General features: G+C 52.7%; 1 protein-coding gene across 4 annotated transcripts in view; it reads left to right on the forward strand.

Moving 5' to 3' along the window:
- The window catches only part of VTI1A (vesicle transport through interaction with t-SNAREs 1A), a 343,226-nt gene extending 327,390 nt beyond the window's left edge, over positions 1-15,836 (forward strand). For 2 of the 4 annotated variants that reach the window (XM_028512938.2, XM_028512939.2), the window contains one exon: positions 8,843-15,836. In XM_028512938.2, the coding sequence (XP_028368739.1) occupies positions 8,843-8,936 (94 nt within the window). In that variant the 3' untranslated portion in view covers positions 8,937-15,836. The remainder of the gene's footprint in view (positions 1-8,842) is intronic. The other 2 variants (XM_036027294.1, XM_036027295.1) reach the window with 1 other exon arrangement.
- Positions 15,837-20,190: the final 4,354 nt, after the last annotated feature.

Genomic DNA, 20,190 nt, shown 5'->3' on the forward strand with positions numbered 1-20,190 from the left:
AAACCCATCGGACTTATCTGTGCGCTCTGACAGGTACACGCTGGCTGCCTTCCCAGGCTGGGAAGGGCTCCCCAAGCCAGCCAGTGGTCTTCCTGCCTGTGCTTTGATGTTTATGCCACCTCCTCAGCCAGAAGGCTCGGCCCTGCTGGGGTGGGGGCGGGGGTGTCCCTGTGAGGCCCAGACAGACACTGGCCTGTGGGAACACACAACCTGGGAAGCTGGGGACAGCAGCCGCTTCCAGGACCCCCACCTCCCCCTTCCCCGCCGGCCACAGGAAGTTTCCCAGGCAGCTCCTCAGCCTCCGACGACTTTCCTCCTGCCTCTCACCTTTGCTGAAATGTCACCTCCTTTCACGGAGTGATTTGCCAACTGCACACATGTGGCAAAGGGCTTTATGTTTTCAAAGGGCTTTATCATCTCTAATGAGCTAATCCTCTTCTCCCCGGGGCGGGCGGTGAGCCGGCTGGTCCTGCTTGGGGAGAAGCTGAAACTGGAGAGTCATGGAGTGGCTTGCTCCAGGTCACCACGGGCAGATCCAGGATCATGGGCACGCAACAGATCGCCCTGGCGCTGGCATTACTCTCATTACGGCCTTTGTTCTCAGCCTTCTGTAATTGATTGCTCATTGTGACACCAGAGCTGCCACAGGGCAGGGACTTCAGGCCGCCTTTTCTCTTCAGAGGGGCGTGGCCAGGCCCGCCACGCCCAGCCTGGCACGGTGGGAGGACCACCTTGTTCTCCCGCGCAGCAGGGTCTACCTGGGGGAGCTTTTAGCTTTTAGACCAGGGGTGGGCGGACCCCTAGATGGCAGGTCCCGGTCCAGCTCACTGCCTGTTTCTGTATGGCCCACGGGATAAAAATGGCTTTTACATTTTTAAATGGTTAAAAAAAGATCAGAAGGAGAATATTTGTTGACATGTAAAAATTACTGGAAACTCAAATCTCAGTGTCTGTGAATAAAGTTTTATTAGAACGCAGCCCTACTCACTCATTGACATGCTGTCCACAGCTGCTTCTGCACGAGGGCAAAGCTGTAGAGTTGCAACAGGGGCTGTAGCTTCCACAAAGCCTGGAATATTTACTGTTATGGGTTGAATCGTGTTCTTTTCTCCCCACTCCTGTCTCCCAGATTTTATGTTGAAGTCCTAACCCCCAGCAGCTCAGGATGTGACCTTATTTGGAAACAGGGTCTTAACAGGAGGCATGCTGACGTAGGGTGGTCCCCTGATCCACTGAGACTGGTGTCCTTATTAAAAGAGGAAATTTGGACAAGGATGCACACACAGGGTAAATACCATATAAGGATGAAAGCAAAGATTGGGGTGATGCTTCTGTAGCCAAGCAACCTCCAAGACGGCCAGCAAGCCACCAGAGGCTGGGAGAGAGGCTGGAACAGCCTCTTCCCTCGTCACCCTCAGGAGGAACCATCCCCGCCGACACCTCCGTCTCAGACTTCTGGCCTCCAGAATGGTGAGACCATCAACTTCTGTTTAAGCCTCCCAGTTTGTGGAGCTTTGTGATGGCGGCCCTAGCCAACCGGTCCTTTTACAACCTGGTCCTTTATAGAAAAGGTTTGCTGATCCCTGTTACACTACATAGACTTTTGGAAAGGGGATAAACCTCTTCTGTCCTCTCCCCAGGCCTAACCTAGGTGTGCTGGGGCTCAGGCACTGGCTCCCGTGTCCTTGGTTCCTTGCTGGAGAGCATGCTCATTTCGCGACCTCCCAAACTGTAATTCTCCCGTGTCCTATTTCCTCAGGCCCCCCTGGATAACTGACGACTGCCAAACTAGGTCAGTTAATGCAGACTGTTAACGGTGGAGGTGACTCGGTAATTTGGCCCAGAGATGATTCAGTCTGGTTTCCTTCCTACTTTAAATGTCTTATCCCAGAGGCAGGAGTCTTGTAGGACATGCCCCCTCAGTTCCCTCCTCTAACACGGCTTTGGGCAGCTGCCTGCTTTGCTCGTGGCTGGAAATTCCCATTGCGAAATGAAAGAACCAACAGCTCCTAAGGCCTGTCAGCCCACAGCTGTCTTCGAAACTTTCACAGAATTGGGCTGGGACGCTCCCGTCCTTTGTGCGGATCTGCAGTAACCGTGCAATGTGGCAGTGAGGCAGCAGGTGGAGACCCGGAGAGCAGCCGCCCGAAGGCCGAGACGAGACGGCCAGGTCCACATCCCGCTCTGGATGCTGGAACTCTGTGCGCCCGTGTCCTAGGGCTGCAGCGACACAGCAGCAAGAACTAGGGCCTAAAACAGGAATGTTTCTCTCCCAGCTCTGGAGGCTTGAAGTCCGAAACCAAGGAGTCAGCAGGGCCAGGCTCCCTCCAAAGGCCCTGGGGAAGGGCCCCTCGTTGCCCTGTACACCTTCTGGTCCCCCAGGCATTCCTTGGCTTGTGGCAGCACCGCTCCAGCCTTGGCTTCTGACACCAGCTGGCCTTCTTCTCTGCATCTCTGTGTGTCCTCTCTTCCAATCAGGACCCCCGTTGTTGGATCGAGGGCCCACCCTACATGCAGGGTGATTGCATCTCAAGATCCATAACTAATTATATCTGCAAAGACCCTGTTTTCAAATAAGGTCACATTCTGAGGTCCCACTTGGATGTGTATTTGGAGGGAGACCCTGTTCAGTTCAGTAGCACGAGTGCAGCTGAAAGTCAGAGGAGTCCCCACCAAACTCCTGGACCAGCAGCAGTTGAGCGATGTAAGCCAGTCCAATAAAGTGAATCTCAGAAGCTTTGCTGGGACTGCCAGGTTGCCTGGCTCCTACAACTGGCAAGATCAAATGTGACTCTTCAGGCATCAGGCACACCGCAGGATCTAGGCACTCCAACGATGCCTGCAGGAATCTCTTTTTTTCCAGCTCTGGGCTCCATTGCTCTGCGCTGGTATCCTACAGATGGGTCCCCCTGCAGACGGGCCCCCCTGCAGACAGGCCCCCGCTACATGGCAGTGAGAATGGCCCCCAGCAGCTAAGTTCCTGCTTTTTTCCCCTCATTCAATCCCAGGAAAAAGAGGACCTTTTTCTTGATTTTCTAGGAAAACTCCTCAGAGGACTCTCTCTGGCTTGGGTGGCATGCCGATTCCTGATGGAATGGCTATGCAAGGGACAGAGAGCTGTCCAGAGGTGGACCTGCCTGGATCCTATCTATGTCCACCTGGGACATCAGAATGTGATGTCGTTCTGTGACACCACAGAATGGGGCAGTCCCCTCCCCTTGAATTCCCGGCCTGAGGCTGAGGATTCCTCCCAAAGATGCAGGAACTACAGAAGGCCCCAGATGGGCATTATCAGAGGGCATGCTAACCACACTGGGGGCTCAGAGATGCCCCCAAACAATGCTTCAAATTAAAGTTAGTGTTAGCGGCTGATACCGATGAGCCGCCTTCTCTAACTCCTGTCTTTATTTCTTTCAACTAACATGGAATTGGATAGAGACCTTGGAGAGCCTTTCCCTGGGCCCTCGTTTTGGGGAAGTTTCCAGAGAGACAGGTATAGGTTCCTTTGCACAGAGTTCATCTCGTGCACTCATGGCTGCTAATTGTCTCGCCCACCGTTGCTGTTCTGGCAGAACCCAAAGGTGGGGCATCATTATTCAGGCCTGGTCAGCCAGGCAGGGGACGCGTGTCCAGGACGGGGCACTGAACCTGTAGCGTGTCATGCACTCTCCAGCTAATGAATGCAGGCTTGTAAGAGGGTTTGGACACTGCTGGCATCCTTAATCGGAGGTGGCTAATCGCGGGCTCCTGAGGCCGAGCTTGCCTGCAGCAGCCCTCGGAGATCAGGAAGAGTGCTGCGTGGGCCTGCAGGGAGCACGTGCCGGTCGAGTCTCTCCTTCGTGCATTCAGCACGTCTTGTTTGGGGCACTGAGAATGCAGAAGACAAAGGGAATTCAGGCCCTAGAAGGTCCACTTTTTATTGGAGAACCCTGCATAGAAACAGAAAACCATGAAACCCTATGGTAAGCGGAGTGGTAGGAGAGATGCACGCGAAAATACGGCCGTGAGAGAGGGGCATGGTCAGGGAGTTCTGCTTGGAAGAGGTGGAGAAAATCGATCCAAAACTTCATTTTGGAATCAGGGCGAATCCACCTAAAAATGCTTTTTGGTAGTAAGTAACAGAGAACTGGCTCACTGACTTGAAAAATACAGTTAATTTATTTTTCAAACGACTACAAGTTCAAAGGAAAGGTGGTTTGATACAGAGGCTCACCGTAGACATAGAGGAGTGAGCTTCCTGTTTCTCCGCCATCTGCTGTTGGAGGGTCTGCTGTCCTCTGTGGGTCAGTTTCTTTCTTAGACTGACTTTCCTCATGGGAACAATGACTGCAGCAGATCAAGGCCCAACATCCATACACCACATGGTCCAGATGACCCGGAACTGCAGTCAAAGCTTCTGAGGTTCACTCTGTTGGACTGGATGAAGTCACATGCCTGCTCCAGTCCCGTGGCCAAGGGCATGGAACATGCTGGCCATCTTAGCCTAGGTCACAGCGCTAGCCCTGGAGAAAGGCTTGTGTCAAATGTTTGGAACGAATACATGAATGTAACCTATATATGTATCTGCTGTACATGGGAAGCGGAGTGCCTCGCTGAGCCTTCTGAAACAGCACGTGAGATACCATCATTCATCAGCACACAGTGGCATTGGTTACAGCTACGGGACACTCCGTAGTCTTCGGTGAGGCGTTATGACCAAGTGTGGACAGAAGAGGACCCAGCTTTTTGAAAACCAAGCCTGTTTCTTAAAGGAGGGTCCTAGCAACCCTCATCATATCTCGGCTCCTGGAATACATTAAACCAGAGCCTCACTGGGCTTGGCCAAACACCCCATCTTGTCGGAGAAGGGGCCGGGGGCAGTAGTGTATCACTCAGGATGGCTTATGTCATGCTGTGGTGCCAAAGAACCCCCAAATCTCATTGGCTTAATACACACCCACATCCACGGTGAGTCCAGGCGAGTCTCCAGGGCGATGGCCCTCCCTGTGATGACTCCGGGACTCAGACAGAAGGGACCTCCACTGTCCTGGAGGCCCCATGCATTCCCAGGACCTACAGCCTCCCGAGTCAGAAGAGCAAGGGAGGAGGCGGCTGGAGGGTCAAACTCTTGGCTCACGTTTCATTGACTGAAACAAGTCACGTGGCCGCAACTAACAGCAAGGAGTGGGTAAAGGCAGTCTGTGCCCAGAGATAGGGACCTGGGTATTGGCGAATGCTGGGAAGGCATCTCCAATTCCTGGGCTCCTCGAGTGAGAGCAGAGAGCTGAGCCAGGTGCCACACCGGCCCACTGTGCGTTAACCAATCTTCTGCGACCCCAGCCACCGCACTAGCAGCGTGTTTCCAGAGGGGAAAGAGACTGGCCACGCAAAGATGAGCCCCTCCCGGTCCCCTGCACAGGATCGGTATTTTCAATAGTACTTTGTGAGTTCAGCCTCAAAGTAAATGGTTAATTCATCTTGTATCAACAGCACTGTGATTCATAATGTAAACTTGGAGAATCCTTGATGTTTCAGGGCCCACATTCCTTTTAATTTGGCTCTGCATTCTTTTAAAGCCACAGTGTGCTCACTTAATAGAATGCAGCATGCAAATGCACAAGTTTTTGCCCGGAGGCAATTTAGCCTGGCTGCTTCAATGGATGTCTTCTTTCAAGTGTATATTCTTTCTTAAATTATTTACTGGGTAAACACACTTTGCATTTTCAAAAGGGAGATTAAGACTGCTTGCTGCATACCTAGTCGAACAGAAATCCCACCCACCACCCCCATCACCCAAAGTTAAGAAGAAAGCTGTTTCGGGGCCTTCCCAAAGCCCCTTCTCTGGCTCACTAACTGGGAACCCCTCTTCCTGCTGTTTTTCTGATTCTCTCCAAACTCTGCATTCCTTTCTGCTTTGCCCACAGCGGTACCTGCCAGCAGCCCGTGGCTCCAACTGTACTCAGGCTTCCTCACAGATGGGGCCCACCAATGCTAGGCTCTTTCCTCCCTATCCCCTAGATTGGCTCAGTCCTGTGGGCTCAAGGGCCCCAGCCGCGCATCGTTCTCATTCTTACAGGTGTTGTATATACCCAGCATCTTTGAGATCCATAGCTGGGTCAATGGCCTGGCCGGAGTCAAGCCTACTTCCCGCTGGGTGGGCTCCAGCTCTCTTTTTGCCCTCTAAACCTGTCGTCCCAAATATCTACCAGCCATTGGTTTGAAAGCAAATGCTCTGTCCTGCCGACCTCTTCCACCCACCACCAACACACGCCTCACTTGAGGTACGTTGCTGGTGTGAGGACCATCCTTCTCCCAGCTTCCGGAGAAGACCCGGTAGTGCTCTGAGAATGCACGGCGGTAGGGAGCTCCGTCTTTGCAGGTTTACTTCAGCCTTTAGCTTCAGCCTTTTCTACGCAGGCTCCCCGAGATCTCCCTGCAAATTAATTTGCACAGGTCTTCGTTCTTCCTTGAATGGAAAGATGACAGTTAAGGGGGCTGCACTCTTTCGTTGTCGTCCTTTGGACAGTTGTGCGTGTCAGTGGCTGTGCCATGTGCTGGGGCTGGAGAGGTAACTGTGGACCCACCAAGGAGAGAGTGGGCGATTCAGGCTTTCTGATCGCCCGTGACCCAACGGTGAGGTCACCTGCCTTGGGATGGGGTGTCTGTTGAGTGAGCCGAAGAGGTAAGCTGTTAGGAAAGGTCGTGGGTGAAGTGTGCCCCTCTTTGCCTTGCAATGAGGGGAGCCCAATTAGGAAGGCCGTGGAAGAGCTGAGAATTTCAGATTCCTGTGCATTTGTTTTCCTAACCATGCCTCAGATTAAACAAGTAACATCCACAGTTAATCCTTTATAAATGAGCATCATGGATGCCTTGGGGCCCTCAACCCACAAATAAAATGGTTGTCAACCCAGAGACATGCTACCGAATAGTACTTAAGGCAGAATTTTAAAGAGTTTTTCATGCTTTTAATCTGTTCACTGCTGAGTTTCAATTTTGCTGATTTCCTTTGCAAGTCTGATGCGGGTGACCGTGGTAAATAGAGATTGTGACAGTGACGTGGGCCAACAGGATGTGCCGGGGCTGTTCTGCAGACTTCTGCCCCTTCCAGAGAAAAGGGGAGAAAATCAATTTGGGTTTTCAATCAAGCTACCAACCAGCGCCGATCAGTGTTCATAATTAGCCCCACTTTAACGAGCCGTGAAGTCCTGCTCGTATTTATTTATTTTGGGGGCGGAGCATCTTCCTGCCTCCCGAGTAAATATGGCCTGTTAAATCTGAATTAGCTGTCACCGCGGAAGAATGAATGCGGGGGCGCAGCCTTTCTAGTGGGGAAGGGAAGAAATAAACGAGACAGATCTTAGCTGGGCCGGCCGTGATGAATGAGGACCGCGCGGATCATTCATCTCCTTCCCGGGAAGTGGACACAGGCACTAACGCAGTTTTGCGGAAGACGTGTCAGCAAATGTGATCATTTTGTAACCTGTCAGGAGAAGAGGGAGCTGGTCCTTCCAGGGGGCAAAAGGGAGTGGGCCTGTCTGATGCGATGGTTTCCATCCATCCATTTAGGTTTGGGCCGGGAGGGGATGGGCAGGGAGGAATCCGACCGAAACCCCAAAGGTGTCATCATCCTCCCAAGAAAGAAACTCATCCAGAAGCTAGGAAAGGCTGTGAACACCCGGCAAAGATTCCTTCTCCGAGATGTGAAGTAGGAGGGAGGGGTCTCTGTTAAACGGGCCACCTGGCTAGTCCCACCTAGCTCTTCCTGTGGACGGAGGCGCAGTCCCGTGGTCTGTGTCTAGGCTAAGACAGCAGGCCTCTCTGTGCCTGGAATTAGGAGGACTGGCGGATGGGGTTTGCTGCCGGGTCTCAGCCGAGCGGACAGACAGCCAGCCAGACTGCCAACCACTCTCTCTTTTCGTGCGGTCGCCTCTGTGAGAGTGAGCGTGGGCGGGGCTGTGCGACCTCCGTTCCCACTGAAAGTCTCAACAAAGCGTTCTGGTGTTTAACCACGTTTCTCAGAATGAGGTAGCAAATTACAAAACAGCTTCATCAGAAGCTCTGGGCAGGCATCCTGGAGCAGGTCCCTCCACTCCGATTCTCCTTCTGAGTTTCAAGTTCCGCATCAGCATCCGGCAAAGCCAGAGCTGGGGGGGTTGGAGTCTCTGCAGGTGACAGCCCACCAGCCAAAGCCTACGAGGCACTCGGGTACTTCGTATTGTTTCTCATTTCCATATTCCCATCTTTTTTTTTTAATATGGAGCAAATGTAACATTTTCTGCCAGCGTCACAGAGCGTGAGCCCCAGTGACAGATGACGGTTTCACAGCCTGAGCTACAAGCTTGACACTTGCTTCTTAATCTCGTCCTTTTCTTCCTACGTCTCTTTTTCCCTTTTCCCCAGGTAGTTTTGTACAGGTGAGTACCTTCCTGACATGTTTCCTTAGAGTCTTTTACCTTAACCGGAAACACTGCAAAAAAAAAAATGAGGCTTGTCTCACATTTTAAATTAAAAAGAGAAACCCTTGTGGGGCCCTTGATCATTTAAAGATTACGACAGGGCACGCCGAACCTGGAAAGCCATTTGATTCCTGTTAGCTTCACAGGAAGCGTTTCTCCGGGTGCAGTGTGACATCCACTGTGGAGTCGTGCCTTTCTGGGTGGTGTTTAGATCCCAAAAGCTGTGTGGTCTCTCTCTCTCACACACACACACACACACACACACACACACACACACTTGCGCGCGCCAGGCTCCCCACCCCAACCTGTGAAGCCCTCATTTGATTAGCCGACTTGAGCTTGGACGAGCTTCGTCAGAATGCCCTCCGATCGTGTGCGATCATTTCTGTTTCTTTGCTCTCTCCTAGAATCATCCAGAACCGCATCCTGGTCGTCGTCCTGGCCATCACCCTGGTTGTCACCATCCTGATGGCGATCATTTTTTCTCTCAGAAGACACTGATGTATCTGCTCTTCCTTGATAAACAGCAACCGCGGCTTGTTCTGAGTAATTAAGACAAAACGGTCACATGCATCATCCTTTGGCGCCGACAGGCCCCGAGCGACCCTCCTCTCTCGCCACTGTACAGCTGAAGTGCAAAGAGTGTAAAAAATATTTTTTATTCTCGTCTGCATGTGGGTTGGTTTCCTTTTCTAGGTGTGTCTTCACCCAGATTTGTTTTTCATGGGGGAAGGTGGGTGTTTACTTGCCTTTTGGCCATTTCACCTACTGACCAAAATAGCCCTGGTGACGTCCTTCCTTGCCCCGTGTCCATGTCAGGGGTCATGGTCTGGGAGAGGGCGTAATGAGTCCGTCACGGGGGCTTCTGATGGGCCGTGCTGTTTGTCACACACCTCTTGTCACCGACTTGCCCTTCTGTGATGTCCGAGGATAAAAATGCAGAGAAAAGCAGGGGTCAGAGCCAGTGACCGGATTCAGCAAACCAGCCCTGTTCCTACCCCAGCATAATGAATAGAGTCAACCTGCTGAATGCGTTCATTGTGAAGGTGGGTATTTCATGTCAGTTGCGCAGGAAATTGACTTAGCACTTTCTCTGTTTTTCTACGCATATTTTTTCTTTACACCCAAGACTATTTTTGCTGAGCCTGCCCAATATCCACTTTTCACAACTTTGATTACTGGCTTCAAGAAATAGTTCCATACCTTCCCCAAAATCCCATACTCCCCAGAATTTGCTGGCAAAGTGAGTCCTGGCCCCTTATTTAATTGTGACCTCCTCTCCCCTGACCTGTGTAAGCATTCCTGTATCCTTTCGGTTTTAATATTTGCACTGCCGAAAGCAGCCCTCAGACATGCGAAAGGTCTGACAAGGTTCTCTCCACATCCATTTCCGTATGTAAAGAGAACATGAATATTTCAGGAAGAGCAAGAACATGACTCCGTCAGTGTGAAATTTCAGATGTGATTATAAATATGGTGGAGTCCTATAGGATGATCCGCTAGAAATAAACTTTATGGAAAAAAAAAGGTGCACTAACCTTCTTTAAAAGAAAGGGGTTGCAGCGTGTTGCAAAGAAGACAGCATGTTTTTTTACTAACAAATGTCAGCCTCGCCTTCCGGAAGTCACTATGTATTCAAACCTCTAACATGCTTTGTGATTTTCTTCACTTTCTTTCTGTCCGAGGTGACCGGGAATTGCGTTCAAAATGAGTTCATTTATGATGAGGCTTCGAGTTGCCTGAGTTGAGGTCATTCTCCTTCTAGTCATGAAGCAAAATGTGTTTTTCTTTAAGGCTTCCAAGGCACTTACGGGGTCCGTACTATCTTTTGAATATGATTAGATGCTTTGAACCCTTGAAAACCAAACCTGCTCTCTTCATAAAAAATGCTAACCACCTGTGCCCATGGATGGAGACCACCTAGATCTCCATGTAGCACTTAATATGTTGTTTTTTTCTCCAACTCAGAAGAGAATCATTATGGCTTAGGGAGGAAATGCAGAATGGCAAAACACACTAGAGAACTCGTACTTACTGAAACAGGCCAGGGCCTGCGCGCGTTCGGATAAATCATTTAGTGTTGTGTGAATAGCGCTGCAGCCTTGACTTCGCAGGGATGGTGTGAGATTTTGGCAGAGGAAATAGGACAGCCGAGGAGTGGGAAGGCTGTGCTGATTTTCCCATCGGCTTAAGGGATCCACCGCAGCAAGAATCTTTTATTCTGACAATGGCATTCAGCATGTGCTAAACACATCGAGGAAACTATTTAAAAGCAAGAAAACAAACAACCCACTTCCTTCTCATTCTGAAATACTAACGGTGGGGAAGTAGTACCCCAGCCTCTCTGGCGGCTTCCTCCGAAACCCTTGATCTCACCTCAAGTGCGGAGCCAGTTCTCCGGCTACGCTGCACGTCTCCAGATTCTTGCCGAGGCCGCGTAGCAAGCCACACAGATCTGAGCATCTCAACTTACCAGCTGCCAAGTATTTCACGAGACCTTCGTGTTCATGCTGAAGTAGATGAAGGAAGAAGGAGTGTGTTGCTCACCTCTTACTGGCCTTTTCTTTGGGGTTCTATCTCTTTAATCAGCTCTTGTCCGAGATATTGCCCCAATTCAACATCGAACGTGGAAAGAATATGAACAGATAACCCTTGGTCTAACGGCTCCTTCAAACCCCCCGTGAGAGCAGTCCCCTAGCCTGACGTAGTGAGTGCCTTGTAGGAAGCTGGTCCAAAGGTCCCTGGAACTTGTTGTCTGGCCCTCCTGGATGCTGTAGGAGCAACTCAAAGGAGCCCTAAGAGAGATGGGTTTTTTGTTCTTCTCCCTTCCACGCTCTTCCACGCTCCACTGGGGACAGAAGAAAGCCCACAAATTCGAAGCAAGGGAAAGGTTCTAGGAACTTAACAAGTAGACTTCAATTGATGAATATTTCTAAAGTTGGGAGTATTGTTTAAAATGCTTGTTCCACGTGGAGCTAGGGGGTGCTAATGAAGACACAGAGGAGGAAGAAGAGGAGGAAGCCATCGCCGTATAAAATTCCCTGCAGACTAAACCGTTTCCTCAACAGAATAAATAAGGCAGATGCTACCCGTGCTCCAGAATCAAAAGCACTTTAATTAAAGTCTCTTAAGTTGTAGAGAGTTTGCCGTGTTTTGCACGTTGAAGGAGAATGCCTCCGAATGCAGTGGGCTTGACGTCAGCTGCCTGCCTGGGCCGGGAGGCCATTTGCTATTCTGTTTAAGGCAGGCTGGATTGTCTTATTTTGGAACCAGCTTGGTGGGGGGTTTGCTTTGCTACTGCTTCTGAGCCCTGAGCTTCAAAGGCTGAAATTAATGGCGAACAAAATTGTGCAGCTCCGTCCGTCCCATGCGGGGCAAGCCCATTGAGGGTTATCATTAAGTAAAGAAATAAAGAGGGGGGAAAAAGCCTGCCTGTTCCAAAAACCTCATCAGATAATGACCTCAGCGATTGGGTTTTATTACCAACCAGCATCCAGAGATTATCTATCTATGCCATAGAAGAAGGGAGGGGGGGAAGGAAAAGAAAGAAAGGAAAGCAACTGTCTTTCTCTCCCTCTCTTTCTCCCTCTCTCTCTCTCTTTTTTTTTTTTTGGCACATCTTTTCTTTAAAACTGTCAGATCATTTCAGTATTTCAAATCCAAGGAAAACAGCCTGCCTGCTGCTGTATTTGAAGTTGTAATGGTGTCAAAAAGTCACGACTGACTGACAGCCATCAGTCCCAGAGGGGCTCATTAAATCATAAAAACTTGACAAGGAAATAATTGCGCATCGCCAGCAACTTGGCGCCTGTTTAGACGTTTTTATTTTCTTTCATTATTAGTCCCCACCATTACGTTCATTAACAAATTGCATTAAACAACTGTTAAGGGCTAATGATTTGTTTATCGCTTTTTTTTATTATTATTATTTAAACATTAGCTGTGTCATGTGGTACCCCAGCAGCCTCTTGCCATCATCTGACTGAATATTTTTCCACCCTGAGCTCTGGGTACTGTTGGAATATGAAATAGATTATTCATTACTCTCCTCTTTGCCACTGATTTGGTTTCATGTAGCGTCTTCCACAGAGAAAGATGAAAACTTGTCAAAAATAGGTTATATCTTATTCGAAGGGGCAACAATAGCAGCAGGTACAGGCACACTTTAATATTTAATTAAGGTTGATGTTAACCCCTTTAAATGACTTTTGCTGTAAGTTCCATTCAAATGCAGAAGAGAAAAATAATTGTTCTTAATTTGCAACCTGTTCAGCAGGCGCTCTGCATGGAGTTAGCTGGAAATTTAGAGCCGAATTTTTAAATAATGAAATTTCCCGTCATAAATATTTATAGCCACTTGTTTACGTAGTTGAGAATTAACCACGAGCGATGATTTCCTCATCTCTTTGGTCTGAACTGCTAGCCCAGTGGGTCACCCGGTGCTCAGGAGGGGCAACGGCTTTCCTGAGAGAAATGTGGGTCCGGAGCCGAGAGGTGGTTGGCCAGTTGTGACTGGGGCTGGTTTCAAAGGAACCACTGTGAGTCCCAGGTCCCTGGTCCACTTGCCTCCCCCTTGCGCTGAGTGTGTGGTTGGAGGGCTGTGGTCTGCAGTGAGAGTAGGTAGAGGCTTCTTAAAAGAACACTTGTGTGTCCCGGAGGGTGTGGTGAGCGGATGCCCGGAGTCTCTCTGTATCGTCAATGAGCTCGTTGCAGACAGCGCTTCCCTGGTGGGCAGCAGGAGCCACGCTTTGGGGTTGCTGACCCCTGCGCCGTTTTCCCTTTCTGTGACTACTCATTGGTGAAATGATGGGCTTTTCCATGGGCTGTAAGCTTGCGGGGAAAAGCTCCATCCTCATCATCATGCCACGTCAGAAGTCCATGACCTCCGTGCTGTAACCGCTGGCCGCGCTGACCATTCCATTGTAGTCCGTGAGTTTACGTGACCATGGAAGCCACACTCAGAGATCTGGTTCGTCAGCACTCCAGGGCTGGGCATTGTGGTCAGTGTCAGGGGACAGGGCGCACCTTTCTCCCAGTCTGTTTCTGCTCCACCCACCCATCCCGGAGAGAATAGACCCTTAGGCTCCATGGATGTGAAGGAGGAGACAGTACACGTTCCTTACTCCGCACGGCATCCCTCAGTACTCCCCACCCAGGAGCAGGTGGTCGTGTAGGGAAGGGCCATCCCAGCAGGCATATGCCAGGTGAGGCCTGGCCTCAGGCCTCATCCATCACTGTGGGCACAGAAATGGCAGACACATCAGGGTCCAAAGGTGGGGGCGACCTTCCATTTCAATCCATTTCAAATGAGCCACATGACAGCTCGCCGCCTTTGGGGTGGCCTCCGCACCTCAGCAGAAGGCATGCGCAGAGTCATTGTCCCAGAGGGAAGGAGGACTCAGTGGCGAGCCACCCCCAGGTAGACCCCAGAGACGCTGGCTGAAGGTGCTGTCCGAGGCAAGCTGCCGACCCTAAAACTTGACCTCATCCTCTGCTGTAACTCACTACCTTGAAACCAGACCTCAGGAAGCATTCTCGTCTGTACAGCTTTGTCCTGCCTGTGGCCCATCGGGCTGAAACCGGTGGTACTGGCCAGAAGCCGTCAAGATTCTGTGACCAGTCAGGTGGCTCTTACACAAGACACTACCCCTTTTTTAAATGGGGAACGGACTGTGCCGACACCTCAGAAAAGCACCCAAATCCACAGGCATTTCACCCCAGAAGGGAGACCCTGCAGGGTAACCAGGGCAGCCATGCCAAGGCAGGGGACGGGTGTGTGTGAGCCAAGGCTTAAAATGGGATGACTGAACCAGGGTGAACGCCCTCTTCCGTCGTGCAAGGAGGAAGCCACAGAGAGCACTGAGAGAGACTGCCCCTCTCTGTTGGGATGCTGGGATTCCAGGGCAGTAACAAGGAGAATGTTTCAGAGCCAACTTACTGCAGGCAAGGGGGGCAAACCAAGATGGTGGGCAAAACCAAGGTGGCAGGGCCAATCCAAGAGGCTGGGGCCAAACCAAGACGTTGGCGCAAGTGGGTTTGCAGTGTGTGATGAGGTGAGGGGCAGATGGTGCGCAGGTGAAGGGTGGTGGGTTCCCCAGCCTCCAAGGACGGAGACGGTTAGTGACACTCATCCCCGGGAAAAGTCAAGGAAAGGCAGGGGAGCAAGGAAGCCGGCTCCACCTTGTGCCACCCCGGGCCCAGCCTCGCCCTCCTTCAGGGGGAGCCAAAGGAAGGGAAGGGCAAGGCAAGCCTCTGTCTTTCTCTCTCTGAACCACTGCCCCAACCTCATGCAACCCCTGCTCGCCGGGCCTCGAGGGGCACCCAGCACGCTGGGAGGAAAGCGCTTCCCGGTCCTGAATCACCTCGCTACCCGCGCTACATAAATAACACAGGCGTCCCTGCGAGGTGGGGAAATGCCAAGGAGCAGAGCTCCGCACCGTGGTGCTGCGAACTCATGCCCCCTCCTTCCCTTCATCCAGACAAGGCCCTTTGGCGTGAATAATAGCTCGGCGGCTCGAAGCCCGTATTGATCGGCTGCCCGCGCCGCTCCACTGAGAGCTGCCTGGACTTTTCCTGGGGGCAAGACGGGCACCGCTCAGTGCAGCCCGCCTCCCCCACCCCCACCAGGTGTGCTCAGGAGGGGACCGGGTGCAAGGGGGGGGGGGATGCGGCAGGCCCTTGTCCAGCTCAGTGCTGGTGGGTTGGCTCAAGTGTTTTTGTTTGTGACTTCTTTTGCCAGGGAAAATACCTGAGCTGGAGAGAAGTGGGTTTTTTTTTGCACAAGGAGGCCCCACAGAGTTGAGAATAAATACATCCTCGGGCTCCAGCTTCTCTCCAGAAGCTTCCGCCAGAGACCCGGTGGCAGAGACACCCTCGGCCGACACTTAGGGAGCCCACTGCGTGCCGGCGGTGGGCCCAGCACTGGGGCAGCCAGGCCACCTTTCCTGTTGACTTCCCTTCCCTGTCCCGGGTCCTCAAGGGAGGGGCTCTGACAAGACAGGGAGGATCCTCGCTGCCGTGGGGGTGGGGCCACGGCTAAATTCAGTGGACGGGGGTCAGCCACGGGCTGGTGGCTCCAGGGACGGAACTCGCCAGCCCCTTGGCCTGAGGCTCCGACCATACTCTTCCCCTCTCGGGGATAAGCAACGGAAGGTCAGCCTGGTCCTGCAAAGCCAGCACCCTGTGGACTGGAAGAGACCGGAAAGCCCACCTTCAAGCATTCACTCCAGTGGGCCTGACCTTATCCCCCTTGAAAAACGCTGCAGATACTTTGCCCAGACAGCGTCAGCCCTGACAGCCACTGACCCCTCTGGGCGAGCTGTCGGGCCCTCTCCTAAGAGCGGAGTTGGGCCTCGGGAAAGGAGGGACCTACCCCATGAGCGATCTTTGGGGAAAGGGGGACAAGGAAGGAGGGTCTCAGTTCCCCGGAACCGGCTCCCTGGAGGTGTCTCCCGGTACCAGCCATTGCGTGCATTTCCGGGGATGCAGCTTTACCCTGGGAGCCCCCACACGCCCCGGCCAGGGCCCGCCTGTGAACATGTGGGCACAGCCAAGGAGAGGCACCTGCTTGAGGGGCCTGGCGCATCCACAGCGCTGCCCTTGCTGAGAAGAAGGGGAAAGAGCAGGAAGGCAGGAGGTGGGGTCAGAACAGTTAAGCCAGGGCCCAGCAGACGGCTTCCCTGGGTGAGCTGCTCAGCTGCTCTAGCCTCCGCTCGTGCAGAGCCCTGCTGAGGACAGGGGAGGCCACAGCGCCACAGAGCACAAGCAGGCACTGGGGGAAGAACCCAACAGGGACTGTTGGTGCCCTGAGCAGACTCTCCACAAAGTGCTCCACCAGATGCCCTGGCACAGTGGAGACACTGTGACCATCAAAATCTCCTTCTACTCAATTTCTATCTCCCTTTCTTCATCCAAGCCCGCTCCTGCAGAGAAATCACAGAGCAAAGAGAGCTACACGGCTTCGGTGAGCTCGTTATTGTCCCCAAGACGGCCGCATAATCAAACCTGCCCCTGTTCGCAGCACGAGAGGTGTAATCAGATTTACTCATCTACCCGATGGGTGTTTATTGAGCATCTACTGTGTTCCAGGCCCCAAAAACACATGGTGAAGAAGATAGATAAGGAAACAAGTAAGGTCATCCCCCCCGCCCTGGGGCTGGAGATCAGAAAGCTGTGTTCATTCCCAGCGCCTTGCTGCCCACAATGACTGCCTCATCTCCACGACTTGCTTGGCAAAGCTTCTCCCAACAACAGTGTCCACTGTCCACTCCTCCGGGCAGTTCCCATGACTACATTTGCAGAATTGACCCATAGGGCTGATGCCTGTCTGCATGGGGTGGGGGGGAGTCCCATCAGCACTGGCCCCTTGTCCAAGACTGGCCCAGGAGAGAGGCAGGGGACGGACGTGGGGACCATTTACTCTGGGACCTAGGGCTCTGGGATTCACTTGGAGATTTTTTTTCCTTCTTATGAAATGATAAAGGTTTGACTTGGCAGGCAACCGGAAACCCAAAATATCACAAAAGGGAAAAAAGTCATCGAGTGGCTAAGAGGTGCACCATGGGAGTGTTGCCAGGCTCAGGGGCGAGGCGAATGGCTGAGCGAATAGAACAGGAGGTATTTTTCAAAGGCTTCTCTCTCCTTCTTCTCCTCTCTCTGGGTCCTGTGCAGAAAGGGGAAACAGAAGCCAAATCCAGATTTGGGCACCTGGCTGGTTTGGGCACCCACCCCCACCCTCCCCACCCTCCCCCCAGACAGTGGATGAACTTTGAAGTCTGAGCCCGTGGCATTTGGGGACAGGCGAAGCTGGGCATTCCGGCGAAGGCCTCCCCCAGCCCCTTTGTGAGGAGAGATGAAAGCCACGGAGCCAGAGAGAGCGTGATGTTCAAATGACGAAACGCAGGAGCTCTGTGCGGGCCACCTTGGTGACAGTGTGCATAGCGAAAGCCACTCCGGCAGACCGGCTGAGCTTCACAGAAAACCCTCGAGGTATGCACACCTTTCGGGCCCACCTGCTTGTTTGCAGATGGGGACGGGCTCAGCGAGGGCAGCCTCGCTCAAGCCACCCAGCCAATCATGTCAACAGGGCCAGGCGTGGACCGCAGGTCCTCCGCCTCCAGGCAGGCCTCTCTGCTCTGCACGAGGAAGGTAACTTCAAACAGCACCGCATTCTGGAAGCCAAGGCCCAGCCACAGGCCTCTGGCCCTCGTGGCAGTGTCAGCCTTCCTGCCACCAGGGCTGGCATTATCCCCACTTCCGTTTCTCAGACCCCAAGTACAGGAAAACTCAACCCCATTCCCATTAGCCATTGTCCTCTTTTCCTCTGTATGTCCGATCTTTGCTGTTTGCAGGAATTGCCAGGGGAGACCTGGGGTCTCTTCTCAGCTGAGCTGCTAATGTTACTTGGGAAAACCTTCTCTCTCTCTGGTCCCTGCCCATCTCTCCTCGCCCACCACCAGTGCCTACAGGGGCTCCTGGAAGGCCCTTGGTTGCTGAGGCTAAGGCGGGGCTGCTGCTTCAGGACTGGGTCCTGGAGGTTGTGACTGAAGTGAGCAGCTTGGCAGGGAGATCCCATGAGGCTTTGGCCTTTTGCTAAAGTATCTTCCATGCTGCGTAGGGCCTTCGGCCGACAAATGGTCTTATGCAGGCCATCCCCTGCTCCAGGCTGCGGTTCCTCGTCCAGCCAATGGGAAAGCTGCGCTGGGAAGTCTCAGGAAGATGGGTTTCCGCAGTGCCCATCGACCATGGCGGTGAACAGGGGATATGTCTGATAAGGGTCAAGGGACTCGGTATCATGTGGCAGCTGCTAGTGTGTGGAACCTTCTAGAAGACCGAGAGACTGGTATTTGGAGCTTCTGAGTGGTCTTGGAGGCAGGGCTGGCGTCATGGGCCTGTGGTCAGGGCTCTGTACCCAGAAGGGCCGCAGGCTTGGGATTGAATGCTCTACAGTCACTTTCTTGAAATTCTTAATAATTGTATCTTTGTAGCTGTTTTTTGTAACTGAAATCCAGTGGGTCGCTGGACCATGAAGAGGAGGTGGGGAGAAGGTGGTCTTGGAGCCTCTGCTCACACGCAGTCCTGCCTCCTGCCCGCCCCTGCTCCGGGGTCTGGTTCTTAGCTGCTTGCTTCGCTGCCCCTGGAACCACAGTTCCACCGGGCTATCCCCTCCCCACCTCCACCCTGAAGCTGCTTCCAACCTGCCCACAACCTGGGCACAGGTGCGGGCAGGGTCAAGATCGGACGTGCACAACCCAGAGAATTGTGGGGCAGGGCACCGTGGCCTCAGTGCCCTCCCTGGGGTGGCAGCATCGGAGCACACACCCAGTGGGGGACTGAGTCGGCCACCCAGTGCACCTAGTGCATCCTGGCACAAAGGCTGCCGTGCCTCTGGGGGTCGCCCCCCTGCTCAGGCTTGAGGCAGCGGGCCGTGCAAGGGGGAGGTGCTGGGGGCACAGCAGGTTCATGTAGCTGCAGGGGAGAAACTGAGCCTGACCTCTAGCTTTCAGGGCAAGTTCGTGCCCCAGGTGTAGAGGCATGGCCCAGAGCCTGGGGTCTGCACTCCACCTGAGAGAACCCCCTGGCCTGAGGGAGTGCCCCTGTGGCCAGCCCCGTGCCTGGGGAGATGCCTCTCTTCCAACCTGCTTGCGTCTGGCTTGTGGGTCCCGGCCTGTTGTCGGCATTCTCTTAGACGAGCAACAAGATACGGTGCAGAACTCTGGTGAGTCCACACGCGGGTTAGGTCTTCGGATACTTGCCTTTAAAACTGGCATTGCACGATCTAAAAATGAATGGTCAAATCTATGCTACTAGTTTCAAATTTTGACTCTACTTCAAACGCCATTAACTAGGACATGTAAAACATGGACCAGCTGAGAGACAGACAGACAGGAAAGAGAGGGGGAAGGCGGCTTTTTTCTTACGTTTTGAACAAGGAGCTCCACATTTTTGTTTTGCTTTGGATCTGACAAATTACAAGAGTGGTCTTGCTGGCTGAGTCCCTCTCCCTCCTGGGCACCCGTGTCCCTGTCAGGAGTCAAACCTGAGCACTGCCCTCGTCTCTCTCCCTAGCTCATGGGCCAGTCGTGGCCCTGCGCTGGGAGAAAATCCACGAGAGATTTAGAGTCCAGAGTGTGCGGCCCACCCGCGGCCTCGGAGCCCCGGCCCTCCTTCCTTCAAAAGGGGGTCCCGCCTCCCTCACATAAGTTGAACCACCTTCGTGGGGCAGTCTCTCCCCCAGGTATTCTCCGTAGAACTGGAGCCCCAGTTAAAAACCCCAGACGTATTGAATAGAGGCCTCAGCCCCCAAAAAGATTTAACTTGGAATCCAAGCAAGTTACGAAACAGAAAGCCATCAGCCGGCTTGCGAGCCGAGGTGTACCGTGCCCACCGACCACCGGCCACTCTCCGTGCCATCCCTCTGATTTGCCGGTGCAGCCTGGGAGTGCAGAGCTCAGTGCCGGAGGAGGGTGGGTGCCAGCCAGGTTTGGCTTGCGAGATGTCGTCCTCTTGAGAATGGTAAAAGGTCCACTCTACTTTCAGGGGAAGGTATCTCCATTTCAGGATTGTTTCCAAAGCCATCATCTTGGGGTTCCCAGGCACAGCCTTGCCTGAGGTTTGAGGACCCAACTGTCCAAGGCTGAATGGGTCCAAAGTAACAGCCTGTCATACTCTATAATAAAGTGCTGTCGCTTTAAGATCATATTCATGGAATGAATGAAGGAAGGAATGAGTCATTTAGATCAAGTTGCATCAAATG

The sequence above is a fragment of the Phyllostomus discolor genome, chromosome 5, assembly GCF_004126475.2.
Source record: "Phyllostomus discolor isolate MPI-MPIP mPhyDis1 chromosome 5, mPhyDis1.pri.v3, whole genome shotgun sequence".
Classification (NCBI taxonomy): domain Eukaryota; kingdom Metazoa; phylum Chordata; class Mammalia; order Chiroptera; family Phyllostomidae; genus Phyllostomus; species Phyllostomus discolor.